This window comes from Microtus pennsylvanicus, chromosome 19 (assembly GCF_037038515.1).
Source record: "Microtus pennsylvanicus isolate mMicPen1 chromosome 19, mMicPen1.hap1, whole genome shotgun sequence".
Lineage (NCBI taxonomy): Eukaryota > Metazoa > Chordata > Mammalia > Rodentia > Cricetidae > Microtus > Microtus pennsylvanicus.
The window spans coordinates 12,732,443-12,756,747 of NC_134597.1; the positions used below are offsets into that span (position 1 = coordinate 12,732,443).

The 24,305-nt window shown below is 42.0% G+C and overlaps 1 protein-coding gene across 1 annotated transcript in view; it reads left to right on the forward strand.

Annotated features, from left to right (window-relative positions):
• The first annotated feature begins 17,733 nt into the window (after window positions 1-17,733).
• The window catches only part of Capza2 (capping actin protein of muscle Z-line subunit alpha 2), a 40,035-nt gene continuing 33,463 nt past the window's right edge, over window positions 17,734-24,305 (forward strand). Inside the window, exon 1 of the mRNA XM_075953956.1 lies at window positions 17,734-17,962. Coding sequence (XP_075810071.1) covers window positions 17,924-17,962 — 39 coding nt within the window. The 5' untranslated portion in view covers window positions 17,734-17,923. The remainder of the gene's footprint in view (window positions 17,963-24,305) is intronic.

A 24,305-nucleotide genomic window follows, 5' to 3' on the forward strand; every position in this document is an offset into this window, starting at 1 on the left:
TGTACTATTGTTTTTTCTTGGGAGTCGACCACTGTTCTTGGCACTTCCCTTCTGGTCTCTCCCTCCCCACCCCCTACGCCTTTTCATTACGAAATCAGGGCGTGGTTCTGGGGTCAAAACTCACTGATAAAGACAATGTTAGTCACCGTTCTGTCTTGAAGTTAAGGGAGCTTCTAAGTTACGAGGCAGATGTACCTGGAAACACACCATAGTTACTGGTTTATAAAACAGGAAGGTAGAGGTAGGAGGATTGAGAGTCAAAGGCATTCTTTAGCAGTTTTGAGTCTGAGGCCAGCAAAGACTACATGAGACTTGTCTCAATGTAGAGTATAAAACATATATGTGCAGAAAGCGGGATCACATTCTCTGACCCTTGAATTGCTTATCTATAAAGTGTGGTAGTAGTGTGAATCCCGTTGTTGGTCCACAAGCTGAGCTCGATAGAACATGAGCACACCCATGGAAAGAAAGCCCTGTGCATCTGATCCCAGGTCTCGCTTCTCCAGAGCTGCTCCACTGGTAACTGCTTCCTCTACCACTGCAGCAGTTAAAATAGACTTCAGATGAAGAGGACACCAACCACAGGCCCTGGGCTCCAAGTGCAATCAAGGTCTTTCTAGCAGAGAGTCTCAAAGCTCCTCTTTTTGTAATTAAGGGCACAGCCTTTGAAATATTATACCTCTTTCTTTTATTCATGACAAATCCAAGTGAGCGCAGTTTGGAAGGCAGTAGGGAGGAGAATGAGCAAACTGAATTAATTCTTGTGCCGAATATTAATGCGGTGCCACAGAGAGGGAGACGCTTTGTAAGATTCAGGGGACTCGAGAAAATATTTTATCATCGGGAATTTAAACAGCACCATCTCAGAGAAGCGCTTTGAAACTGTGCATGTGTGCCTTGGGACCACCATCCTGCCCACGGCAGCTGACCATGGTAATTTCTCAAGGTGCTTAGAGTTCATGATATTTTCAGGAGCCCATGAAAATACTTCACCCTTAGTTCAGCCAAAAAATAAGAACACAAAATGTTTTAGTATCATATATGTTTGTGTGTGTGTGGTGTGTGTGTGTGTGTGTGTGTGTGTGTGTGTGTGTGTGTGTGTGTGTAAATTTTTGAGATGGGGACTCTTGTAGTCCAGACTACCCTTAAACTCACTATGTAGCTAAAGATGACCTCACAGTTCTGGTCATCCTGCCTCTGCCTCCCGGAGCTAGAATGTGGTGTCACTTCTGGTTTATATACTGTTGGTATTGAACCCAAGACTTCGAACATACTAGGCAAGTACTCTACCAACTAACCTACCCTCTCCCCAGCCCATAAAATACATTAAATAATTGTCTGAGGAGTGCACAATAGCATCTTACTATCCTGATGTAGTCCTAACGCCTGGAACAAGCAGTAAATAAAGGGCCACAAAGCAGGCCCAATATGCAGACTTCAGGCCCATCCCAGGCGTTCTTTCGTGCCAAATACCCATTTGGCGTCACCCACTTAATCATGTCAGCAGCCCTCCCCATTTTTCCTGATGAATTCTTTGATTAATAACGTCACAGACCCTTTCTCTTCAGACTGTGGTAGCAGATCCACAGACTGGTCTCAGTCTCGAGCTGGACGAAAAGACTCAGTGGCAAGTCTCACCTCACACCAACTGAATCCGAATCTGTATTTTTTTTAATGCAACCTCTATGTCCATATTGGCTTATTAAAGTGTGCCAAGTGCAGAATTGAGCAAAATGATTCAGATGTAGAGAACTCAGGGGTGCAGATTAAAGAAGAAAGATGTTAGAGCAAAAGCCATGCCTATGGGTAACTGGGATTTCCTTGAGAAGACAACAGGGATAGAGGAGGTGTTGAGCTCTAGGAAGCCAGAAAGGAACCAAAGTTGGAACAGTAAAGAACCTTTCTAGAAAACCTTCCTCTCTATGGTGACCTTCCCTGCAGGCTTGCCAAAGGTTCCACTTTCCTGCCCGTATTCCAAAGTTTCCTTGGTGAAAGGATGGTAGCAAAGCTGAAGGAACAATGTGTCAGAAACGGTAGCTACTGGCACCACCACTTTCTCTCCTCTCAAGGCTCATGACGAGGAGACTGCACTGTGCTAATTCATGTCAGCAACCAACAGTAAAGTGAGCTGTGTGGGCTGTGGAGCCAGAATTGGGCAATGCCAAGGACAAGAAAGAACACCGAAGTAACTGTCATTATCAGGTATAAAACCCAAGCATCTGCGTCTCTCTCCCCTAGATAAAAAGCACGGGGCACTAATTATATTGTTCTTAAAGCAGTACTTAGATTGCTTTTTAAACATTTAAATCCTCCAGACTGAAGGAACTCAACTTCCTCCTGCTGTAATATTGCCTATTTCCACTCTAACCATGACAAAGAACCTGTGGGTAGCTACTTCTATTTCTGTTGAGTAGCTATTTCTTCCTAATGGAGGCATCCCTTAGTAGAGGGAAGCTCCTTGAGACTCAGGAAGTAAATAAAAGTTTCACAAGGCCCAGGAACCTTTACTTCACAGGTTTCAGGTAACTCCTGAACCAAGGTTCTCAAGGCCCCTTCCAAGGTTATATAAACAGTAACAGCTGAAAAAACGAGTCTCTGACCAGTTGAGATATGCCAAGTCATGCAGGATGCTCCAGGGTGCATCTTTTATGAGTCAGTATCCATGTTTCCATTGGCTTTTCCGTGGTACAACTGCCTCTGAGTCACCCATCACACTGTGTAAATGGCTCACCACACTGGGGACTCATTTCTTTGGTCTCTTGTCAATACCCACTCTGGATCTGATTCATGTTTGTTCACATCTGCCTGCCCAGCAAAAGTTGTGTAACACCCCAAACAAAAAACAGAAATTCCCACACCTCCTAGTATAGACCAAATTGTCTTAAGCTGTAAATGACACTCAGAACCTGATGTGGGATTTTCCTCTTTATACTATGAATATGTTTTATTACCATTGGTTAATAAAAAAGCTACTTTGGCCTATGGCAGGGCAGGATATAGGGAGGCGGGAAAATTAAACTGAATGCAGGGAGAAAGAAGGTGGAGTCAGGGAGATGCTATATAGCTGATGAAGGAGAAAGATGCTGGAACCTTTCACAGCTTTGTGGTAAAATATAAATAATAGAAGTGAGTTAATTTAAGATATAAGAGCTAGCTAGAAATATGCGCAAGCCATCACCCAAACAGTGTTGTAATTAATATAGTTTCTCTGTGATTGGGGGGTCTGGAAGGCCTGGAAACAAAAGTAAAGTCTCTGCTTACAAAAATCAGGTTGGAACCCAATCATGCCATCCTCAGTAGGCTTCAGTGATCATCTTTATGAATAAACCAATCGGCACCAGGCTTGGTTTTTTTTTTCAAATATTTATTTATTTATTTTGTATACAATATTCTTTCTGCTTGTATGCCTGAAGGCCAGAAGAGGGCACCAGACCTCATTACAGATGGTTGTAAGCCACCATGTGGTTGCTGGGAATTGAACTCAGGACCTTTGGAAGAGCAGGCAATGCTCTTAACCTCTGAGCCATCTCTCCAGCCCCCCCCCCCAGCCTTGGTTTTTAAAGCTCTGTTTGTTTTAATTTTGTATGCATGTATATGTATGCTTACATGCATTTATGTAACTCACACATGTGCAATGCCCATGGAGGCCAGAGGAGGACATTGGATCCTCTGGAACTGGAATTACTGATGGGTGTTAGCTGCATGTGGATGCTGGGAACAAATCCCAGGTCCTCTGCAAGAGCAACAAGTACTCCTAACTGCTAAACCATCTCTCCAGGCACATTATCAGTCTCTCCTGGAGGCCAGCTAGTCTAATATACAGGCTACAGTAATAATCAGTTAACATCCATACCTATGCAACCATACTTCTATAGATGATGTCAAAGTTCTTAAGTCTCTGCATCTCCACCAAGCCCTGAACTCCACACTTACTCAAAACCTAGTACATGTTGGCTCTGTGCTCGGGCAGGTTGGGCCACATGCACTCCAGTGAGTAACCAATTCAATCTTTGTCATTTTTGACTTTCATACTGCTTCAACCTTCTGTTGCCTGAACCCAGGAATCTGAAGGCATAAAACTTTTCCAAGCCGGGCGGTGGTGGCACACACCTTTAATCCCAGCACTCGGGAGGCAGAGGCAGGCGGATCTCTGTGTGTTCGAGGCCAGCATGGTCTACAAGAGCTAGTTCCAGGACAGGAACCAAAAAGCTACGGAGAAACCCTGTCTCGAAAATCCAAAAAAAAAAAAAAAAACCCCAAAAAAAACTTTTCCCACCTGCAGTTTAGTCAGCTAACTAAATAGAGCAACTACATCAAATAAGGAGCTACAGGTGGGCCCTGACTTCCTCTTCCTAATAGACACAGTAGGTCGTAGGTGGAAAGAGAATAAGAGTATATTGGTTTCCATGGTCCATAGTGTGAGGGTCTATATATAGTATGTGAGTCACTTCAGAGGAACAGAGGTATGGAAGAAAGGACAGATGAGAGGTGGGAAGAAGAGGTAGAGATGATATTCTAAGAGTGTTTTATGGTCTGAATATTTATATTCCCTACAAATTTGTACGCATAAGCCTTAACCCCTAAGGTAGTGGTTTTTAAGTGTAGGTTGGATTTAGGATGAGATTAGGAAATGAAGGTAGAGTCCTCAGTATTAGTGCCTGTATAAAAAGATACCAGAAAGCTGACTTACCCCTTCACCAGGCAAGGGCCTGAGCTATGAAACCTTTGCCAGACACATGAACCTTCCTGCACCTTGATCTTGAATTGTTGAACATCCAGACTGATAAGGAATCGATTTCTGCTGTTTACAGGCAATCTGTATTCTATGTTACAGCAGCCCAACCTAAGACACTGCTCCTTCCGGAGGCTAGAACTCAATCTGCCCCTAGAAATGGGAAGTGAAAATAGGCACTCCCAGAACTTTTTTCTTTTTTGTCTCAGCTCCCCAAATGCTTGAGAAGAGAAGATATAAATGCTTAGAACAATTAAGAAACACTTGGAGAAAAACAGTCTGAGAAATTTAGTGTCATGGCCAATATTAGAACCTGGAGTCAGGAAACACTTTCAAACGGTGGGTGGAGCAAAGGTGAACCATCAGAGGAACAGGCAACTTGGTCTTCATTAAAATTGATACCTTCTAGTGATATCTGGAAAGTAAAATGACAATACACGGACTGTGTACAGACATCAGCAACGCATACATCTAGCAATAGAAACAACGCAAATGTCTCTCAATAAGAGAATGATTAGGCTCATTGTATTAGAATAAGGCTACACATCAATAAAAGCTATTTATACACAAGATAGGTGATTTGCACATTTTTTGTTGAGAGAAGGCAGATACTAACAGTGAGTATTAAATGTTTAAAAATAAGCAAAAACTTATTTATGGCCATAGATATTCCCTTTTAGTGATTTGAATGAAAAGAGGTATAATTGCACTTTCTTCCGAACTAGAGATGTTTTCGTCTTTCATCATGCAAATCTGGGTCCAAGCTACACAGAGAATGTAAAAGGAGAACTCTCGCCTGAAGAGATGGTTTAGTGCTTAGAGTGGGTGGCATACAAACATGAGGATTAGAGTTTGGATCCCAGAAGCCACATAAGTACCAGGTGTGCATGGTGGCCCACTTCTAATTCCAGCCATCTGAAGGAAGAGACACAGGAACTGCCATGTAAGGTGGTGATCTCTGAGCTCCACTGAGAAACCCTGCCTTGATGAATAAGGTAGAAAAAACCATCAGAGAAGACACCTGTCATCAGCTTCAGACATTCAAACACGCATACATGCGTTCAAACACACTACACACACATACACTTAAGAAAAAAGAGCTACGTGTCAGAGAATAATCCAGCCATGATCCAGCAGTACACACCCAGAAATGGGTATCTTCATCCCAGAAAGTGTGGTGTGAGCAATGTTTCAGCAGCCACAAAGCTAGGAAATCCAGGGCTGGGAGAAGGCCCCGCCCCTTGACCAGCAGCAATATCTGAACTGTCAGAATTTCCAATTTTTCACCCATCCTGAATCAGACTTTAAGGGTGAATCTATTTCCTGGAGAGTCTAGCATGTACTAAATCTTGAGAATAACTGATTAAATAGGCTTCCCCCAGAGACCCAGAAGCCTGGGAGGGAAATTAAAGAGTACTTAATATCACAAAGCATGTCAACTGTAAAATAAACAGAGAGTTCAGGGCGGAAAAAGCTAAAGGAGAAATTTGCTCAGTGAATGAGACATGTTACTAGTAGAGCCTAGAAAATATTTTTTTCTTCTCTCTTAGTCCAATAAATCATAAGGAAACAATAGATTTTTAAATAACCTGTCAGAAAAGGAAAGGAAGATGTGGTAAGAGAGACTCCATGAAGGAGAAATTCCAGTCAAGATCATAAAGATGATCTTTACTGAAGGAGGGACAAATTATGGCCGTGAACAGTAGACCTAGAGCCAGGCATGGTGGCCTACGTTTGTAATCCCTGAACTCAGAAGGCTGAGGCAAGAGGATTGTCAAGACTTTGAGCTCCGTGTGGGCTACACAGTAAGATCATATGTCAAAAGAAGACAAGGAAAAACTGTGTTTTTGAACCGAGTTTGAAGGTCTGATAAAAACATCAGGACTGTAGCAGCCATTAACTCCATGGGAAAGTCTAGAGGAAAAAAAACATGGTAAAAATCCACGAGGTAACAAGAATTGTGTTTTCTGCTCTGAAATTAAGCCTAAGACATCCACATAGAAACATTCAGAGCCAGCTAGAAATATGGTCACATGTAATGAGTCCTTCTCTGTCCTACCAGCTCCCAAATAACGACTTGGAAACTTCTTAATAAATGTGAAATTGCCTATAGCTAGGCTTGTCCCTAACAAGCTCTTAGAGCTTAAATTAACCATTTATATTAATTTACATTCTATCATATGACATTAGCTCTCTTCCATTTTGCACTTTCTGTTTCATCTCCATGTCTCCTGGCATCTCCCTCCTGCATTGATTCCTCCTCCTCCTCCTCCTCCTCCTCCTCCTCCTCCTCCTCCTCCTCCTCCTCCTCCTCCTCCTCCACCTCTTCCTCCTCCTCCTCCTTCTCCTCCTCCTCCTCTTCCTCTCCTCCTCCTCCTCTTCCTCTCCTCCTCCTCTTCCTCTCCTCCTCCTCTTCCTCTCCTCCTCCTCCTCTTCCTCTCCTCCTCCTCTTCCTCTCCTCCTCCTCTTCCTCTCCTCCTCCTCCTCCTCTTCCTCTTCCCCTCCTCCTCCTCCTCCTCTTCCTCTCCTCCTCCTCCTCCTCTTCTCCTCCTCCTCTTCCTCTCCTCCTCCTCCTCTTCCTCTCCTCCTCCTCCTCTTCTTCTTCTCCTCCTCCTCCTCTTCCTCCTTCTCCTTTTTCTCTCTGGAAATCCTGCATGTCCATCCTGCCCAGCTACCGGCTGATCAGCTTTTTACTACACCAATCCAGCAATACACCTTCACACAGTGCACAGACATGCACAGCACTCACACTCATCCTAGAGTGGCAAATTTAAGAGACATCACGCAAGTCTGAGACGGGGGATAGTTGCATTGGGGAGGTTGTTCAGGACCAGCTATGGGGTGAAGACGCCTTTTGCCTAACTATTACATTTAATAGAATCTATATAAATCTATGTAAAAGTACATCTCAACAGCACATATATGTATTTATCTATTTTTCTAGATCAATGCTTTCACATGCTACCATTTATGGAAAATAATCCTTTTGGGAAAAACTAAGAAAAGCATCTTCCTGTCACAAATGATTCTATTAAACACTTGGTAAGCAAAAATAGCCTTGTTGTTAGACAAAATGTATTCACTTTCATATACGTCAAGGTCTCTGGTGTCCCAGCGTTACTAGTGAACTGCCAAGGGGAGACTCTGAGAACATGTCAGTCTTATCTGCTTGGTGAATCCTTTATTCCTAGAATAGTAATGCTGTCTCTTGCAGCTAGTGATTTGCCCAAGAATTTGAAGACCACTGATGCTGAGTAAGATGCTAAGGTCACTACACTGAGATCATACGGAGAGCATCAGACCATGGGTACCTGACCCCTACCCAGCACCAAAGGGTCCTATTGAACAAGGTGCTGTGATGGTTTGAATAGGAATGGCCCTCATAGACTCACGTGTTGAACACTTGGTGCATAGGGGGTGACACTATTAGGAGGTGTGGCCTTGTTGGAGGTGTGGCTTTGTTGGAGGACATGTGTCACTAGTGGGTGGGCTTTGGGGTCTCAGAGCTCAAGTCAGTTCACGTCCTGCTGCCTGTAGATCAAGGTGTAGAAAGAACTCTCAGCTCCTTCTCCAGCACCATGTCTGCCTACCTGCCACCATGCTTCCCACCATGATGATATTGGACTAGACTGAACTGCAAGCCAACCCCAATTAAATGTTTTCCTATATAAGGGTTGCCATGGTCACGGTGTCTCTTCACAGCAATAGAAACCCTAGCTCTAAGACAGGCCCTACTCCCATGTGTAGTTCTGAGATACATCAGGTCAAGAAACAGCTGGTCCTAACCAGCTGCTGTTCCTTATCAGAGGAAACAACGTGGGAAAATAGTATTTGGAAGAAGGAAGAAACTTGTTAGAAATTGTCGATGCTAAACACAACTTTTTCCTTAAAGAAAGTGAGAGTTAATTTATTCTGGGGCCAAACATGAGTGACCATGGCCTGTAAATAGATTCAGGGTGCCCCAAACACTATATTCCAACTTAGTAGCAGTCCCAACAAGTTTTATAGGAATAAAAGCAAGAAAATCACAAACCAAAGCACTTTTCAAATATGTTGTTGGAAACATTAGGTGGGCAGGTTCCAGAAACCGGAGGAATCTCTGCTACAGGCCCTTGATGTTGTTCAACTACGCTCTTGGCTCTTTGGTTGGTAGTATGTTGTATTTGTATATTTTCAAGGATTTACCAAATGGTCCTAAAGATGAGTCAGGTACAGGAATGGGCAAGAAATGGCTATTAAAGGGCCTACTAACAGCAGGAGATAAATTACATTTAGGTTCTGGGCTTGTAACATTCCATCCTCCCCACAGTCATTGAGATTCTTAGTTGAACAGAAGGTTCAGTGTGACATGGGGTTCTTTCTAGTAACTTCCATTCACAAAGTTAAGTCAAATGAGACATAAGAAAATACTGAACATTGTGACGACAGTCACATGTGACCTTATTGTATGTTTTAGTATATAAACTGAACTGTGCTTTTTCTCCAACATTTATCACTCTGTTGTTGTTGTTGTTTTAAGAGAGGATCTCAGTAGGAGGTCCTGCTTCTCCTGATACTTCCTATGCAGTCCAGGCCAGCCTCAAACTCAATGAAATCCTTTTGTCTGGGCTCCCTAAGTGCCGAGCTTACAAGTGGGAACCACAGTGCCCTGTAATACCTCTGTTCTACAGCTACTCACCTTTCTACTTATACAGGAAGCTATGAGAAAAGAATAACATAGTAAATTTAATAGTTTTTGGATATAAGCCAAAACCAGACGCATTTCTTCCCTTTACATTTCTTTACGTCCTCACGCTCCAGGACGCATCAATTGGCTGGTTCAGTCATTCATCAGGCCTCAACTGAGATATCCAACTAGCAATCCGAGTCTCCAGAAGGTTTTGTTTCCCTGGCCTCCCAAAGTTGTGCCCTCCAGCTACCATCTCCTCTCACAGATCTCATTTTCCTGTCTTTTTCTCCTGTAACATCCCCAGAGCTGGAGCTAGAACTCAGGACTTCATGCATGCCAAGCACCATCTCTTCCACTGAGCTACGTCTGTCTCCAAAGAAAACTTATTCAAAAATGAAACCAAATGTGACCGAGGGCTTCTCTCACGGCTGCTCAAGCAGCCTCTCGTTTCAGTCATTGTGTTTCCAATGACTACTACTTCATCCTACAACTGGGACATGGGTCCGGACATCTTTCTCTCCCATTTGGACATAGATTTCCAGGTTCCTAGGATGTGCATGAACCAGAGTTAAAGATCTGGATGTTCAAAATTCTGTGTACAATTGGTGCAAGACCTGGCTCTAACCCTAAGTCTTGCCTGTAGTATCGCTTGCTCAGCCTAAGAACCCCAGTTTCCTTTTTTGGTGAGCTACAGAGCAGGAAGGGAAGCTGCACATCACCCTTCGTGGTTAGTCTCGAGACCCACAGATGCCTGGCCCTCTTCAACCCAGCCACAGAAAGCCTGGAGAAAGAAGGCCTTTTGCCTCTCCTGGTAGTCTTCTGATACCAGTGAAAACAATTCTGAATTTGCCAAAAAAATAATAAATAAATAAATAAAAACCCAACAGCAACAACAAAAAAACTGTGTGTGTATTCTCTAAAGACATAAAATAGAATCCCTGTTTCCCCACAGCTCCCTGTTTAGCTGAAACTAAAACTTTCCATGTGAAAACAAGCTTAGCAAATGAGGAGTCAGTTTTATGAAATGTAGCCTCCTCTGAGACTTGAACATCAGGCTTTTGTTCCTCTCTCAGATCTGTTACAGCTTCCTGCTTGCTTAGCATACAAATCTGAACTACAGTGGATTCTTCTGAGCTATTCCAGGTCAGCCACCGTTTTGCTTTCCAAAACAGCTCCTGTTATGCACACAACTAAATAATTCAGTTTTGTAGCATTGTTGTCTTGATTTAAGGTGTTAAATGTGGCAACAGCATGCGTTTCATAACTTCTAGATGTTTTATTTCTTTTTTTTTCCACTACAATTACACAAATGCATTTAGCATTTTGTCTACACAGAAGATTGGAATGTCTTAAGTGAAAAGTGTCTTAAGGTTTATAAATACGCAAGTTTCTTCTCCTTTCTTCCTCTCTCATTATCACATCTACAAGAGAAGTGAAAATGAAGCCCACCAACTTCCTCTAGCACCGAGGAAAGAATGGCCAGAGATAGGAAGAATTTGCCTCAAGCATGCCCTGCAATGCCGGTGTATTAAGCTGATTACGAAATGACGACCATCTACGAATTATATTTATAGAATTGTACTAGGAAACAAACGAATTGCTAGAACTACAGTTTGAAAACTAGAACCTCAAACTCGACTGGTAAGAATGCAACCCAGATGAAAAACTGGATCAAAGGTATAAAAAGGCATATTCTTGAAGAAAACACGTAAGTGACGAGCATAGGAAAGCTGAAGCTGGGGTTAAGTGCACAAAGCATCCAGTGGTTATGTGCACAAAGCATCCAGCAATCCTCCATCATGGAGCAGGGAGAGGCTCATAAGGTTCCATCCTATCTATGGAACTATTGACACTTAATGGCTGTTGGGGCGATGGGAAGCCTTCTCCCTGGCCCCCAGTGGTAGAGCAATTATTAAGTTGCTGTGCTCTGGGTATGGGCTGAAGAGAGGACTCAACCTTTAAAGGGTAAGGCTCACAAACAAAGAGGTAAGTTGACAGTGAAGAGCCCCTCCCTGGTGATTATGTGCGTGCGTAACCCTTGGTAGGCTCAGTGCTCACCCAACAACAACAACAAAGAACAAAATGATGTGAAAATAGGAGTGGATTTGTTGGGGAACAGGAGTTTGGTGGGAGTTAGCAGGGGATGAGGAAGTATAATGGGGGAGGGGACAACTGAAATATATACATATGTGAACTTGACGAAGAATGATACCTTTTTAAAAGGTAGAAATTGGATGGATGGGATAAGACAATGAGACAGTGGCAAATAAGAACTAAGTGACATATGTGTATATGCCATAGTGGATCCCATTATTTCACTCTGTAAAAAAATCCCATGGTGAAATTACTTTGTAGACTGGCCTAATAAATTAATAAGCCATTTCCTAAAATAAGTCAGCTTACCTAAAAAGTGGCTGAAACAAGAACTCATGGACATCGTCACCTGAACACTTATCTTTTGTCTGTCTTTGGTCACATGAACACTTTTGTCTCTGTGTGTTATGAACTAGATTTAAAGCAGGGTGAGAATCAACTAAAACTAAGTTTATATAAAAATACCATAAGAAAACCTATTACTTTGTAAGCTCAAATGAAAAAGAATTGCATAATTAAAATTGATAAACATGAATACTAAATATTTTTGTGATCTGTCTTAAGTTCACATTTCAGTCATGAGGTATACAATGTAGCAGATTAAGAAATACATTTAGGCAATAAAATTCGTTAGTTTATATCTTCTTCCGACTAGTGTTACAATAGTATAAATTTTACCTCTGAGTTGTCCTGTTCTGAATCAAGGCTGCTGGTGTTGGTTTCATTTTGATGTGTGTGTGTTTTCTGACAGCTTTTGGTGAAGATCTAACGCAGAGTATCCATGGAGCCAAATTCCCAGTTCCGTGCTTCACAGCCCACGAGCACAGGTGCAATCTTTCCAAAAATGACAGCTACTGTGAGGGGAAGGAGGAAATCCTAAGAAGTCTTCAGAGGCTAGCTGGGGAGAGCATTTACAGTGTCCACCATAGCTGTTATCATCAATAGCAACTCACAGAAGAAAACTGCATGAGACTCGATACTCTGCCACACAGCCCAGAACAGTGTTTGTGCGACAGCAGGCAATGAAGTGACAACACACAGCCCTACATGTCAAAAAAAGATCAGAGCTACAGTGGGCGACACACTGTTAGAGAGCGGCTGCCATGGGGATTAAGTTCAATTGTAAAGAGAATGCCAGTCGTGGGAACACTTGAGTTTACTGGAGTCACTGTGGAACTCCCAAAGAATCAAGAGGAAGGAATTTTGGCAGATACTACCACAATTCTTTGCACTAGTTGCCTTGAAGGCAGGTGTGGCCTTGTGGACAGATGAAGGACAACCTTGTTTTCTGCTATATTGCTATTAATGAATCCAGATAAAACTTTTAAAAGTTATTATCTCAGGCTGGGGAGATGGCTCAGTGGGTTAAGTGCTTGTTACATAGAAGAAGGACCTAAGTTTGGAATCCCAAAACCATGTAAAATATGTGTGTGTGTGTGTGTGTGTGTGTGTGTGTGTGTGTGTGTGTGTGTGGTAGCATGTCTGTAATCCTAGTATTTTTAATGTTATTTTTGTTTTGTTTTGGTCTTTTGGGACAGGGTTTCTCTGTAGTTTTGGAATCTGTCCTGGAACTAGCTCTTGTAGACCAGGCTGGCCTCGAACTCACAAAGATCTGCCTGCCTCTGCCTCCCGAGTGCTTGTTTTATGTTTTGTTAGTAATTTGTCTTGTGTTCTCTACCCATGTTATTTATAAAACTCTATCAAAAATGATAGTCATTCTATAGATACATTTTAAAGGAATATATTATATAGAAATCAGAGAGAAAAACAGAATGGAAAAGGATGAGAATGTATATGAATGATAAGCATGGGATTATGGGTTAGTGGTTTGTCTTAGTTCAGTTTCTATTGCTGTGATGACACACCATGACCACGGTAACTCTTACAAAAAAAAAAAACATTTAATTGTGGTGACTGGTGTACAGTTCAGAGATTCAGTCCATTATCATCATGGCAGGATAGGGCAAGCACTGTGCAAGCAGACATGGTGCTGGAGAGGTAACTGTTACATGTTGATATGCAGGTAACAGGAAGTAGACTGTCTCACTGGGCGTGGCTTGAGCACATATAAGACCTAAAAGCCCTCCTCCACAGTGCCACACTTACTGCAACATGACCACACCTACTCCAAGAAGGCCACACCTACTCCAAGAAGGCCACACCTACTCCAACAAGGCCACACCTCCCAACAATGCCCCTCCCTTTGGTGGCCATTTTCTTTTAAACCACCATATGGCAGTTTGTGGGAAGAGGAACGGAAATGGGGTGTGGAAAGAGTAAACTATGTTTTTTTGTGTGCCTGAAATATCCTATATTAACAATCCAAATTATAAGTGGTAAGTATAAGTTTTAATACTTCCTTGATTTGCCCTAAAGCATCACATTAGGGATTGCCCATCCTCAGTGCTTCATTTAGAACACGTGGCAACACTGAAGACTTAAATTTACAGTGGCAGGGGAATTAAAGAGTAAAAATAAAATCAATTACTGAATTAGTTAAGTGGCAGCTGAATATGTGTTATTACTTGTATAATTTGGTGGTCACTAGAAAAATTGTTTGCTCTCTAGTTCTGGAATCCCCAGGCTAGATCTTAGGACTTCCTAAGCCACCCTTTGACTGGGAGGACAATGTGGTAAATTCTCACTCAAGTGTGTGAAATGAATGATTTGATTTGCATTCCAACAAAACTTCTCTTCAAGCTCTTATGTGCCAGATACTAAATATGCCAGAAGCTAATTAAGTCATAGCCCATGGCCTTCAAAAGGCAGAATGGTATTATGATGATAATAACATCATTAAGACCTTTATAAATGCCTGGCCTGCATGCTAAGCACACTGCCTGTGATCACATTAAGTCCACGCAACAGCCCTCTGAGGGAGAGACCATTAATATCCCCAATCACAAATGAAAAAAAATGGAAGTTTTCAGAATGAATTTTCCAAGATGAACAGAGATAACCACCTAAAAGTTAATAACTATAAATCTGAATGTCTCAGCACTGGCATATGACAAAAAGCAACAGAAAAGTTCACACAGGAATCTAGAAGAAAAAACATTTCTCTCACTATGAGCTTCAATGAGGATGTCTGTTGTGTAGCTATAGTCTCAGAATCGAAACATTCTCTTTCAGGAGGAGTCATATGAAGACTTAGGAAGTAATCAAATTTACAAGGTTCAAGAAGTAAACAAAACTCACAAATTTTGTTCTTGAAACTAAAAGTTATATAAGCAGTTATATACAGGTGGAGAAAGGAGAGCCTTAAGGCGTCGGCTGTCTACAAACACTTGGAAAACCTTAGAGTGCTACCTTGGGGAGTCAGTACCCATGCAGTCATGTTGTTGGTTTTTTTTTCCTAATGCGGCTGCCGTACTCCTAGCAAAGACTCTTCAACCATATTCCTGAAAATAACTCCAGTCAACCCACAAGCTAACTACCATAGACTTGGACACAGGACTTTAATCTCAACAGAAACTGCTACGCAACAGTGGACTCCAAGATTGTGATTCTGTGAAATTAGGTAACCTTTGTTCACAATAAGCTTAACATTTGTTTGTTTGTTTGTTTGTTGGGAGGTGCATGCCACAGCACAGGAGGTAGAAGACAGACAAGTTGGAGAAATTGGTTCGCTCATTTCACTGGGTGGCTTCTGGTGATCTGATTCAGGTCATCAGACTTGTTGGCAAACACCTTTGCCTACTGAGCCATCTCATCAACCTTCATGATAAACTTAAAGCAGAGCTATAGACTTTGGGCGTATCTACAGGAAACTAGATGAAAAAGCATATAAGTCACTTCAGAAAATGTACGGTTGGAGAGATAGCTCAGTGGTTAAGAACACTAGCTGCTCTTTCAGAGGACCCAGGTTCAATTCCCAGCACCCACATGGCAACTCACAATCATCTGTAACCCCAGTTCCAGGGGAACTGGCATCATCCTCACACACAAACATGCAGGCAAAACAGTAACGCACCATATATATATATATTAAAGGCAAATTTAAAAGTCAGGTCTACGGAAGTTTTGGAAAGTCATGATCAAAGCACTAACAAGTAAGAGAGGTGAGTCTGGAAACTAGATAGGAAATTTCTGGAGGGGGAGGATCTGGGAGGAGATGGGGAAAGGGAATGAATGAGATGAAAATATATCATCCAAAAAAAATACAATTTGTTTTAAGAAGAAAGCAAGGGAGCAGAAATTCTCCTGTGGGTAGAACCGCGTGAGGAATGTTTGCTTACGTCTTCATTATGAAGCAGCAGAGGCAAGGATCCTAGCACATCCATCCTTACAGTCCTACAATCAGCTCGTATTGATACCTACTGAAATGTCCCCTAGATACACAGGCTACTTGAATTCTGTACTTCCCTTTAGCTGTATCAAGAGGCAGTATTAGATTACTATAGGGACTATCCAACATTTTATATACTTAATTGCTCTTTGAATTACTGCGGGAACCATATGTAAAAATGTCACCAAAGCCACAAGTAGAAACATATTCTGATTCAAATTATTGCAAAACATTACAAGAATTGGGTGAGGCTTCTAAGGAGGAGGGCTTCTAGGAAGTTAACTAAGCAAAATTTACCATGTACTGGCTGGTGAGACACAGCAAGCCAAGTAAACAAGAACATAAGAAGGAAACCCCTGAATCCCAGAGATACTGTTGATGAGGCTGGTGCTGTGATCTAGGTCTCTGGAGAGAACACCTCCATTAAGTTTTAATTCTGTGGACGGCGTCGAAGCATTAGGGCGAAAGATCTTAAAGCGGAAATAATTTGCGATATTGAATAAACTGTCTAGGTTTCAGTCATGCCTGAGCTACGCAGCCCTGGATAAATGATTGGCACCTTGGTCTGGAGGGGCAGTCGTGCTTAAGCACATGCAATTGCAGGGAGTGATAAGTGAAGCACAGACGGAGAAACTATAAAAGAGGAAATGGTATTGATTTGTTAGCCCTGCGGTCCTTGGCCAGACACGGTACTTCATTCCCTTTCACGGAGCACACAGGTTTCTCTTCAACAGGATACCTGCTGTTTCCTGAACACGTCGGCTTGCTTCCTCTCCCTGCTCACTGCAAACGAACACTTTAGTAAGTCACTAATGATAGTGTGCTTGGACCCAAACAGCTATTAGAACTCTTGACAGGAAATAACATTGGCTGTCATTCCCATGCAGCTGTCAGACTGACACTGCCGAAGACATTTCTGTTCATGTCATGTCCCTGTTCAAATGCGTTTAATAATTTCTCACTTTCTAATGATTAGTCTTAACTCCCGGTTAAACCCCGAGTCCTGGCTAAGCAAAGTGTAGCTTTCAGACAACTGGCTCTCCTCTTATCTGGGTGTGTGTAAGAAGTGCAGATTCTCTGGTCCACTCAGGCCCGCGGAACTCGCAACTCAATTTAGGAAGATTTCTATCGTCTTCCTGTGCCAGCTTTGACTGCATCTTTACTTTTTTGTGAACTTGAAGCTTTAGTAGTAGAGTTGCCAGATTTGGCAAATAAAAATAAGAGACATCCAGTAAAAATTGAAAAGAATGAATAATGTTTTTAGAAGGTCTCAAATCTTTCATGGGGTATTTACCTTCATTTACCTGAAAAATTGGCTGCATGCGATTGAAAATTTTCCTGGGTGGCCTGCATGCATTCCGGCTAGTCAGTTCATGAGGAAAGAGTGTCAAAACAACAACGTTTTATTTCCTTCCAAGGGTACATTGCCTGCTATAACTCAGTGTTGAATTAATAGAATTGAGCTTAAAGAGTATCTTCTCTGGGTTTTTGTTTTGTTTTGTGTTTTTTTTTTACATTATTTATTCCTAAGAACTAGCACAGAGGTCTTCCTACCATAAAAGACCAATAAATATTTGTTGGACGAATAAATGAAAATATCAAAAGTCATCTTCCAATTGTGGACTGGATTGTATAAGTCTATTTTAATGAACAGGTTTGGGTTTTTTTTCCTAATATTTAAAAATGTTTCGCTGGGACAGCTTTTCACAATTCCGCTGGCAGCGTTCAGGATTTGGTGGGAACAAAGTCATTGGGCTCAGAGTGTACTCGTCGCCAACTGGGTCCATATGGTCACCGTTGATTGGGTAGAAAAAGGCACCAAAGATGGATAGAAGACAGCAGAGCGATCCGGCTTCGGAGGCGCCGCGCAGGCGCACAGCCGGGCTCCGGCCTGCGCTCAAGAGCGGGAGGCGGAGCTCCGGGGCGCATGCGCGGTGGCCTAGGCTGGGGAGGCGGAGCTCCCGGGGCGTGTGCGCAGTGGCCTGAATCCGGAGAGGCGGAGCCGAGGGGCGCGTGCGCGGCGGCCTGGGCGGCGGGCCCCTCCCTTGGCGGGGGCGCGCGGCGCGGAAGACCGCACGGCAAGGGGGAAGTCAGGTGGCCGCCGCCGCCACCAGCGCCACAGTTTGTCGCCAGAAGGAAGATGGCGGATCTGGAGGAGCAGCTGTCCGATGAGGAGAAGGTAGGCGCCGCGGCGGGGAGGAGCGGGGCGGCCGGAAGCGAGGGCCGCGGCGCGAGGGCCGGAGTGAGCCCCGGGCGGGCTCCGGTGGTGGGCCGCACGCCTCCGCTTCCCGAGCCGGGGTCCGCCCGCCGAGCGAGGCCCGGCCGCTCCGCTCCTTGTAGGGTGTGTGCTCCGAAAATAGGAAGCGGAGCCCGGCGGGCGGGGGCGGGGCGGGGGCGGCGGGAGCCGGGCCTGGGGGTCCCGGCGCGGGGTCGGTCGAGGGCGGTGTGGCGCCGCCTGGCCTGGGGCTGTCACCGGGAGGCGGGCGGGCGGGAGGGGGAAAACGGCTCAGCCGACCCTCACTTTTCCCTGCAGTTTCTCCTCCCCGACGCGAAGTGCTTCCTGGTTCTTCAGGGTGTTTCCTTCCCTCTGGAGGACGCGGTCTCCACATCCCGCCCCTTAGCCCTCCCCTCCCTGTGCCGTCTTTTTCTTTTATTAATTTTCTCATTATTACCCTTTTTTTTTTAAATTGCTGTTCCCATGTTCCCCGGAAGGCAGTATTGTTCACAAAGACACCTCCCCCCCATAGTTGTTTTCTGCTCAACTTGGCTGCTGCTCCCCTTGGGGCAGATTTGGTGACATCCCATCTTCCTGATAGGACCAACTCTGTAGAGGGAGAGCGGAGCGGGTGCAACTCCTTTGACTGTGCGTTAAACGCTGTGACAGCAATGGGACCAGATGCACGGCTCAAGTTCTCACATTTGTAATGCAAAATCCCATCACTGAACTAAGACTTTTGCCCATTTTTTTCTGTTGTCGTTTTTTTTTTTTTTTTTTGGTTTTGTTTTGTTTTGTTTGTTTGGCGACTGTGGAAACTTCATACCTAGGGGCAAGGAATGTGAGAACTCTGTTCATTTTGAGTATTTCCTGGAAAAGCTTCATGACGTTTTTCAAACTTGACTGACATCTGAGTGTGGTGCACTTTGGAAATGTCCGCTCTTAGTGCCTGGTTTTGTAAGTCGGCACGTCCATGTGGGACACATACTCAGTTCTAGCTGGGTGGCAAAGGAACTCTATGGGATATTTTCAGTGGGGACCCTCTATTTTTAGACTGTGGTGTTGCACCAAAATTAGAGTTCTGTCTCCTTATCCTTATGATTGTCCAAAAGTCAGCCTCATTTTGTTTTTGAAAATGTTTTCTTTTGTGCTCCCTGGTGAGTGATGAAAAATGAACAAAATTGGGACAGCAGCATCCTTTGCCGTAATCCCTAAAAGTTGCTGTGCAGTGTTTACATGTGCAACATGGACTAGTTTTAAGTTGCTAATTGAAAATATAAGAGTGCAGTGCATGCAAAATTAAATGTTACAGTTTTTAAAGGAATGTCTTAAATGTTTTGATTACTTTCGTATTAGTAGCTCTGATGGCTAGAAAGATAGCCAAGGAGAAAATACTCCGGGTGGGAGTTAATAGAGGTACCATGTTGTTGGAAACTCCTGATATTTTCAAATGAAGCCATAAGATTCCCAGTTCTTGATACTCAGGGCACTGAGTTTCACAGAACACTGTGTAAGTTCATATACTGGTATAATGTTGGGACAAATGAATGAGAATTCTAATTTTAAATTTAGCGCCATTTTTGTGGCTTGAGTAAGAATATTCAGTTGTAATTTTACATACAGGTTTTATAACAGTATGTTTTAATAAAACAGAGGCCAAACTTTTAGGTTAAATTTAAATAACCAATAATTTGAAAATTTAGCATTCTTGTCCCTTTAGTTTCCCATTATACTTTTACTGTCTTAGGAGGAAAACGTTTCATGTAGGATCAGAAATGGAGGACTTAAAGGTGATATTTGAAGACTAGTGCTTAAATCATGCTTCTTTGTTGTGCCTGTGAGTTCAGGAGGGTGTTTGAAATACTTTTTACACTTCAGTTGTTTGTCTTCTAGGGTTCTGGTCCTAAAGAAAGGGTGGTACTATGATGTATATAATACTGTATGTGCATACTACATAAGGCAAATATGTTGCATTTTCTTTTTAACTTAAGTTTGATAGTTTCATTATTACTCTTTACTTGTAAGTAAATTAAGGTTCTAAAAGCTTTTTGTAGCTTACATGGGGAGGGAGTGGCAGAGGTGAAATTTAAACCTAAGTTTGTCAGAATCCAAGGTTTTCCTGCATTAAGTGGCATTATGTTCCCTTGAAGTTGGTTTTGAATTTGTTGACAGTTTATTTTTTTTAAAGAAAGCAGTGGCTCTTTGTAGTGTCAGGTTCTAAGTTTGTGTTTGTACTTAGTGAAAGGCTAACTGGTAGTCATCGTTTTTCATCAAGCTTGTTTTTATTTAACATGTGACCATTTTTATGCTACTACTGTGTAGTTTCTTATTTGCCCCATGAAAGGAGGGTGTGGTAGAAGAGATTTGTAATCTAAGTACTGAGGAGGCTCAGGCTGGAGGATCTCTAGTTCTGAGGCCAGCCTACAAAAAGGAGTAACAAAAAGAGATTAGTGGCTGTTGTGGTGCATACCTGTAACCCCAGAACCCTAGAGGCTGGGCATGTGGAACAGGAGTACCCCAAGTTTCAGTAGCCTGTTCTGAGTTCCAGGATAGTCAGTCACCCTGTCTCAACAAAACAAACAAAAGGGAAAAATATCTAGGACATTAGGTTTCCTTTTAAAATCATGTACAGTTGCTTTTTTTGTATGTATTGTGATTTTATGACCTTGTTTCTTTCGGCTACAGTATTAATAGGAAGTAAATGTAGCTGAAAAAACAGTGAAGTCCTTTAAAGCTATTAGTTTGTTGCGGTGTGACCCTGTAAATTTTACATAGTTAAAGATTAAAACTCCAAGCCAAAAAGAGTTTTAATGTTTTTCTTTCTTGGATCATTTGTTGTATAGTAAAGCACTTTTGTGAATTTGAAATTATATGAAATTATATGATACAGTGATGTAGAGCTCAAATAAAGAGAACCATCCCAAACTCTCCTGAAGGAAGAAGTAGTTGTTGAGTGTTTTCTTCCTGGACCTCTAGCTTCTCCAGTGATAACAGTAGTCCACTTTTGTAGCTTCAGCTTTTGGTACTGGGCTTTGGGTAGCCTGGAACTGTGCAGGATAGTGAGGACGACCTTGAATTTCTGCTCCTTCTCCCTACCTTACTGCTAGGGTTGCAAGCATGCAGTATACTGCTGGATTTAGTGCTGGGGATGAAGGCAGGACTTTGTGTATGCTGGCCAAGCAAATCTACCATCTAAGCCACATTTCCAGCCATCTTTTAATTTATTTCTCTTTTTCCATTGTTATAGTCACTTAGGTCCTATATTTCAGGAGGTTGTTTTGCTAATTTTTTTCTGCTTGCCCTGTATCTTAAGCCAAAATTTTCTCACCTCTGTGGTCATGATCAAAAATGCCTTATACAATAATTTATTTCTTGTTCATAAAACATAATTTATTTTAGTATTTAGTTTACAATCTCTGGGTTGACAAGATTATCCGTTTGTAACAAAATTTCACTATTTAAGCAGTACAGATAGATCAGTAACAACAGTTAGAAAAGAAATAAAAGGTAAAGTTAAAACAGCTAGAAATTGTGCCTTAGCTGGTCCTTTCCTTCTGCTGTATTTGCTATGGGCAAGCTTTTCTTGTAGTTTCTAGATTAATCCCTCTGGTTGTTTGTATCTAAACTATGCTTTTCTATATTCTCTAAAAAATACCAGTGCCTAGAGCTTGGTGTGGTGATATGCCTCTCTGACCCTGGCGCTCAGAGTCTAAGCCATCCTGGACTACCTAGAGGCCTTGTCGTTTTCTCCTTGAGTGACTGTGTGTGGCACTTCTCATGTGTACTGTTTAACCGTGCTCTGGTCCTTTTCTAACATCTTGAGTAAGTTTATCTCTTGGCCTTAGTTCCCCTGAACTTTGAGGACATAGTAGAAAATATGAATAGTACATGGCATATAGTTAAAACATACCTATGGCTTTTTATTCTCTTTAATGATTGGAGCTACTCCCAGGTCTTTACCGTGTTTTAAAAGATAAAAATTGTATAGAGGGCTTGAGAAATGGCTCAGTGGTTAAGAGCACTGACTGCTTGCTGTACCAGAGGACCTGTGTTCAATTCCCAGCACCCACATGGCAGCTCACAAATGCCCCAATTCCAGGATAGCCGACACCCTCAACATAGGCTTACATGTAGGCAAAACAGCAATGAACATAAAAATAAGATTGAATCATTTGAGAAAAAGGGAATTTTACTCTTTGTTCAGATCATCTGGCTCATTTAATTTTCCTTAAACTCAGTAACACGTTGTTGGTATTAAGTACACTTTTATTCAATCCTTTGTCCTTTCTTCCCTTTTCTATTAGAATCCCTTAGTACAGAAATAATGTCATCTCTAGCATCTGTCAATACACTGCTTGTGATTAGTAAACTGTTCAGTGGTGAATGAATGAATAATCCATACATCACAGAATTGAGGGGAAGCCTGTATTGTGAAGAGTAAAATCCTATAACCCCAGGCTTTGCCGTGGAAAGCTAGCTATCCACATTTTCATTTCTACGCATTGCCATTGGTTTTTAAAGACTTAGGTACAGGTGTCTGAAGTTCAAATGCTAAATATATAAGCAACTAAAATATTTCCCCTCCTACAATTGGAACTGGTTTCACAAATCTTGTGTTTATACAAATAACATGGACTGCTATATCTTATCATAATGTAAAGTTAATAACTGGCTTAACCAGTAAGCTATTTTGGAAAGTATTCATTCCTAATTTCATTCTGTGGAGCTAATTTCTACTTCAAGCAGGAATTTTTCATATCAGCTATAATAGGACTTTTTTACAGTTCACACAGTGAGAAAAGTTGATAGTATATTTCAGGACATTTGGGAGCCATTTTAAATAAAATAGAATCTTGCATTTCAGTGTAAAATAACAGGCCCAAAAATAGCAGATTGCAAATTTTTTTAAGATTAAAAAGCATGATAACAGAATTTGACCTGTGGTTCATACTTAGGATTCATACTTTGATTCAAAGCCAGATCAATTACTGAAGCCGTAATAACCACAAGAGATTCATGCTTATCAAAGAAAATGGGGTCTTACCTTCTTGAAACCACTCATAACTTGTTCTGTGGTTGTCTTAGATGTAAAACAAAGAATTTTGCAAACTTATTATGTTTGTTTTATATATTGATTTAGGTGGGGTTTTTTTTAGATTTACTTTATGTAGATGAATGTTTTGTCTTGTGTATGTATGTACATCAGGAGTGTGCCTGAATCTCAAAGAGGTTAGAAGAAGGCTTCAGACCCAGGAACTGGAGTTATGTATTGTTGTGAGTTACCTTGTGGTTGTTGGGAATTGAATCCAGGACCTCTGTAAGAGCAAAAATGATCTTAACCATGGTCTTTTAGATATCTCCAGCCTTGGCCCTCAGTTTCACAAATTTATTTTGAAAGATATACAATTTTTATTTAATCATTAATGTAATAGCTAAGAACTTCGTTTTGTTGACATATTTTTCTCCTATTGAATATAGATTTCCACACACACACTCACATAATATATCCTGATTAGTTTCCCCTTCCTCTACTCCTCCCAGATCCTTCCTACCTCCCCTCCCATCTGGGTTCCCTCCCTTTCTGTCTCTCATTAGTAAACAAACAGGTTTCTAAGGAATAATAATAAAATAAAGTAAAAGCTAAAATATCAGAACTTGGCAAACCAAATAAGGAAAAGAGCCCTAGAGAAGACACAAGAAACAGACCCACTCTTTTGCATCCTCAAGAATCACACAAAAACACTGAACTGGAAGCCATAATATGTATGTGAAGGACTTAGTGCAGACCTTTGTAGGTTCTTCAGTCTCTGAGTTCATAGGAGTTTTGGTCATGTTGATTTAGAGGGCCTTGTTTTCTTGGTGTCCTCCATTTCTTCTGGCTGGTACACTCTTTCTGCCTCCTCTTCCTCAGGGTTCCTTGAGCTCTGAGGAGAGGGATTCGATGGAGATATTTAGGGCTGTTTTAAGGTCTCTCTCTGGGCAATGTCTGGCTGTGGGTCTCTAAATTTGTACCCATCTGCTGCAGGAGGAAGCTTCTCTGATGATGGCTTTTATTGCATATTTTAGTTCACAGTGTTTCTGTTGGAAATTCACAAAAATAACTTTTGAGAGCTGTCTCCATATTCATTTATTCATCAAATACAGGTTCATTGTTCCTTACCCAAAATGCATAGTACCAAAGGAGCTTAGATTTCAGTTTCTTAGTTTTTGGAGTATTTGTACATAGATAATGAGGTATCTTCATTTACGGATCCAGTTCTTGTAATGAAATGTATTTGTTTGATTGTACCTTGTCCACATAGCTTGA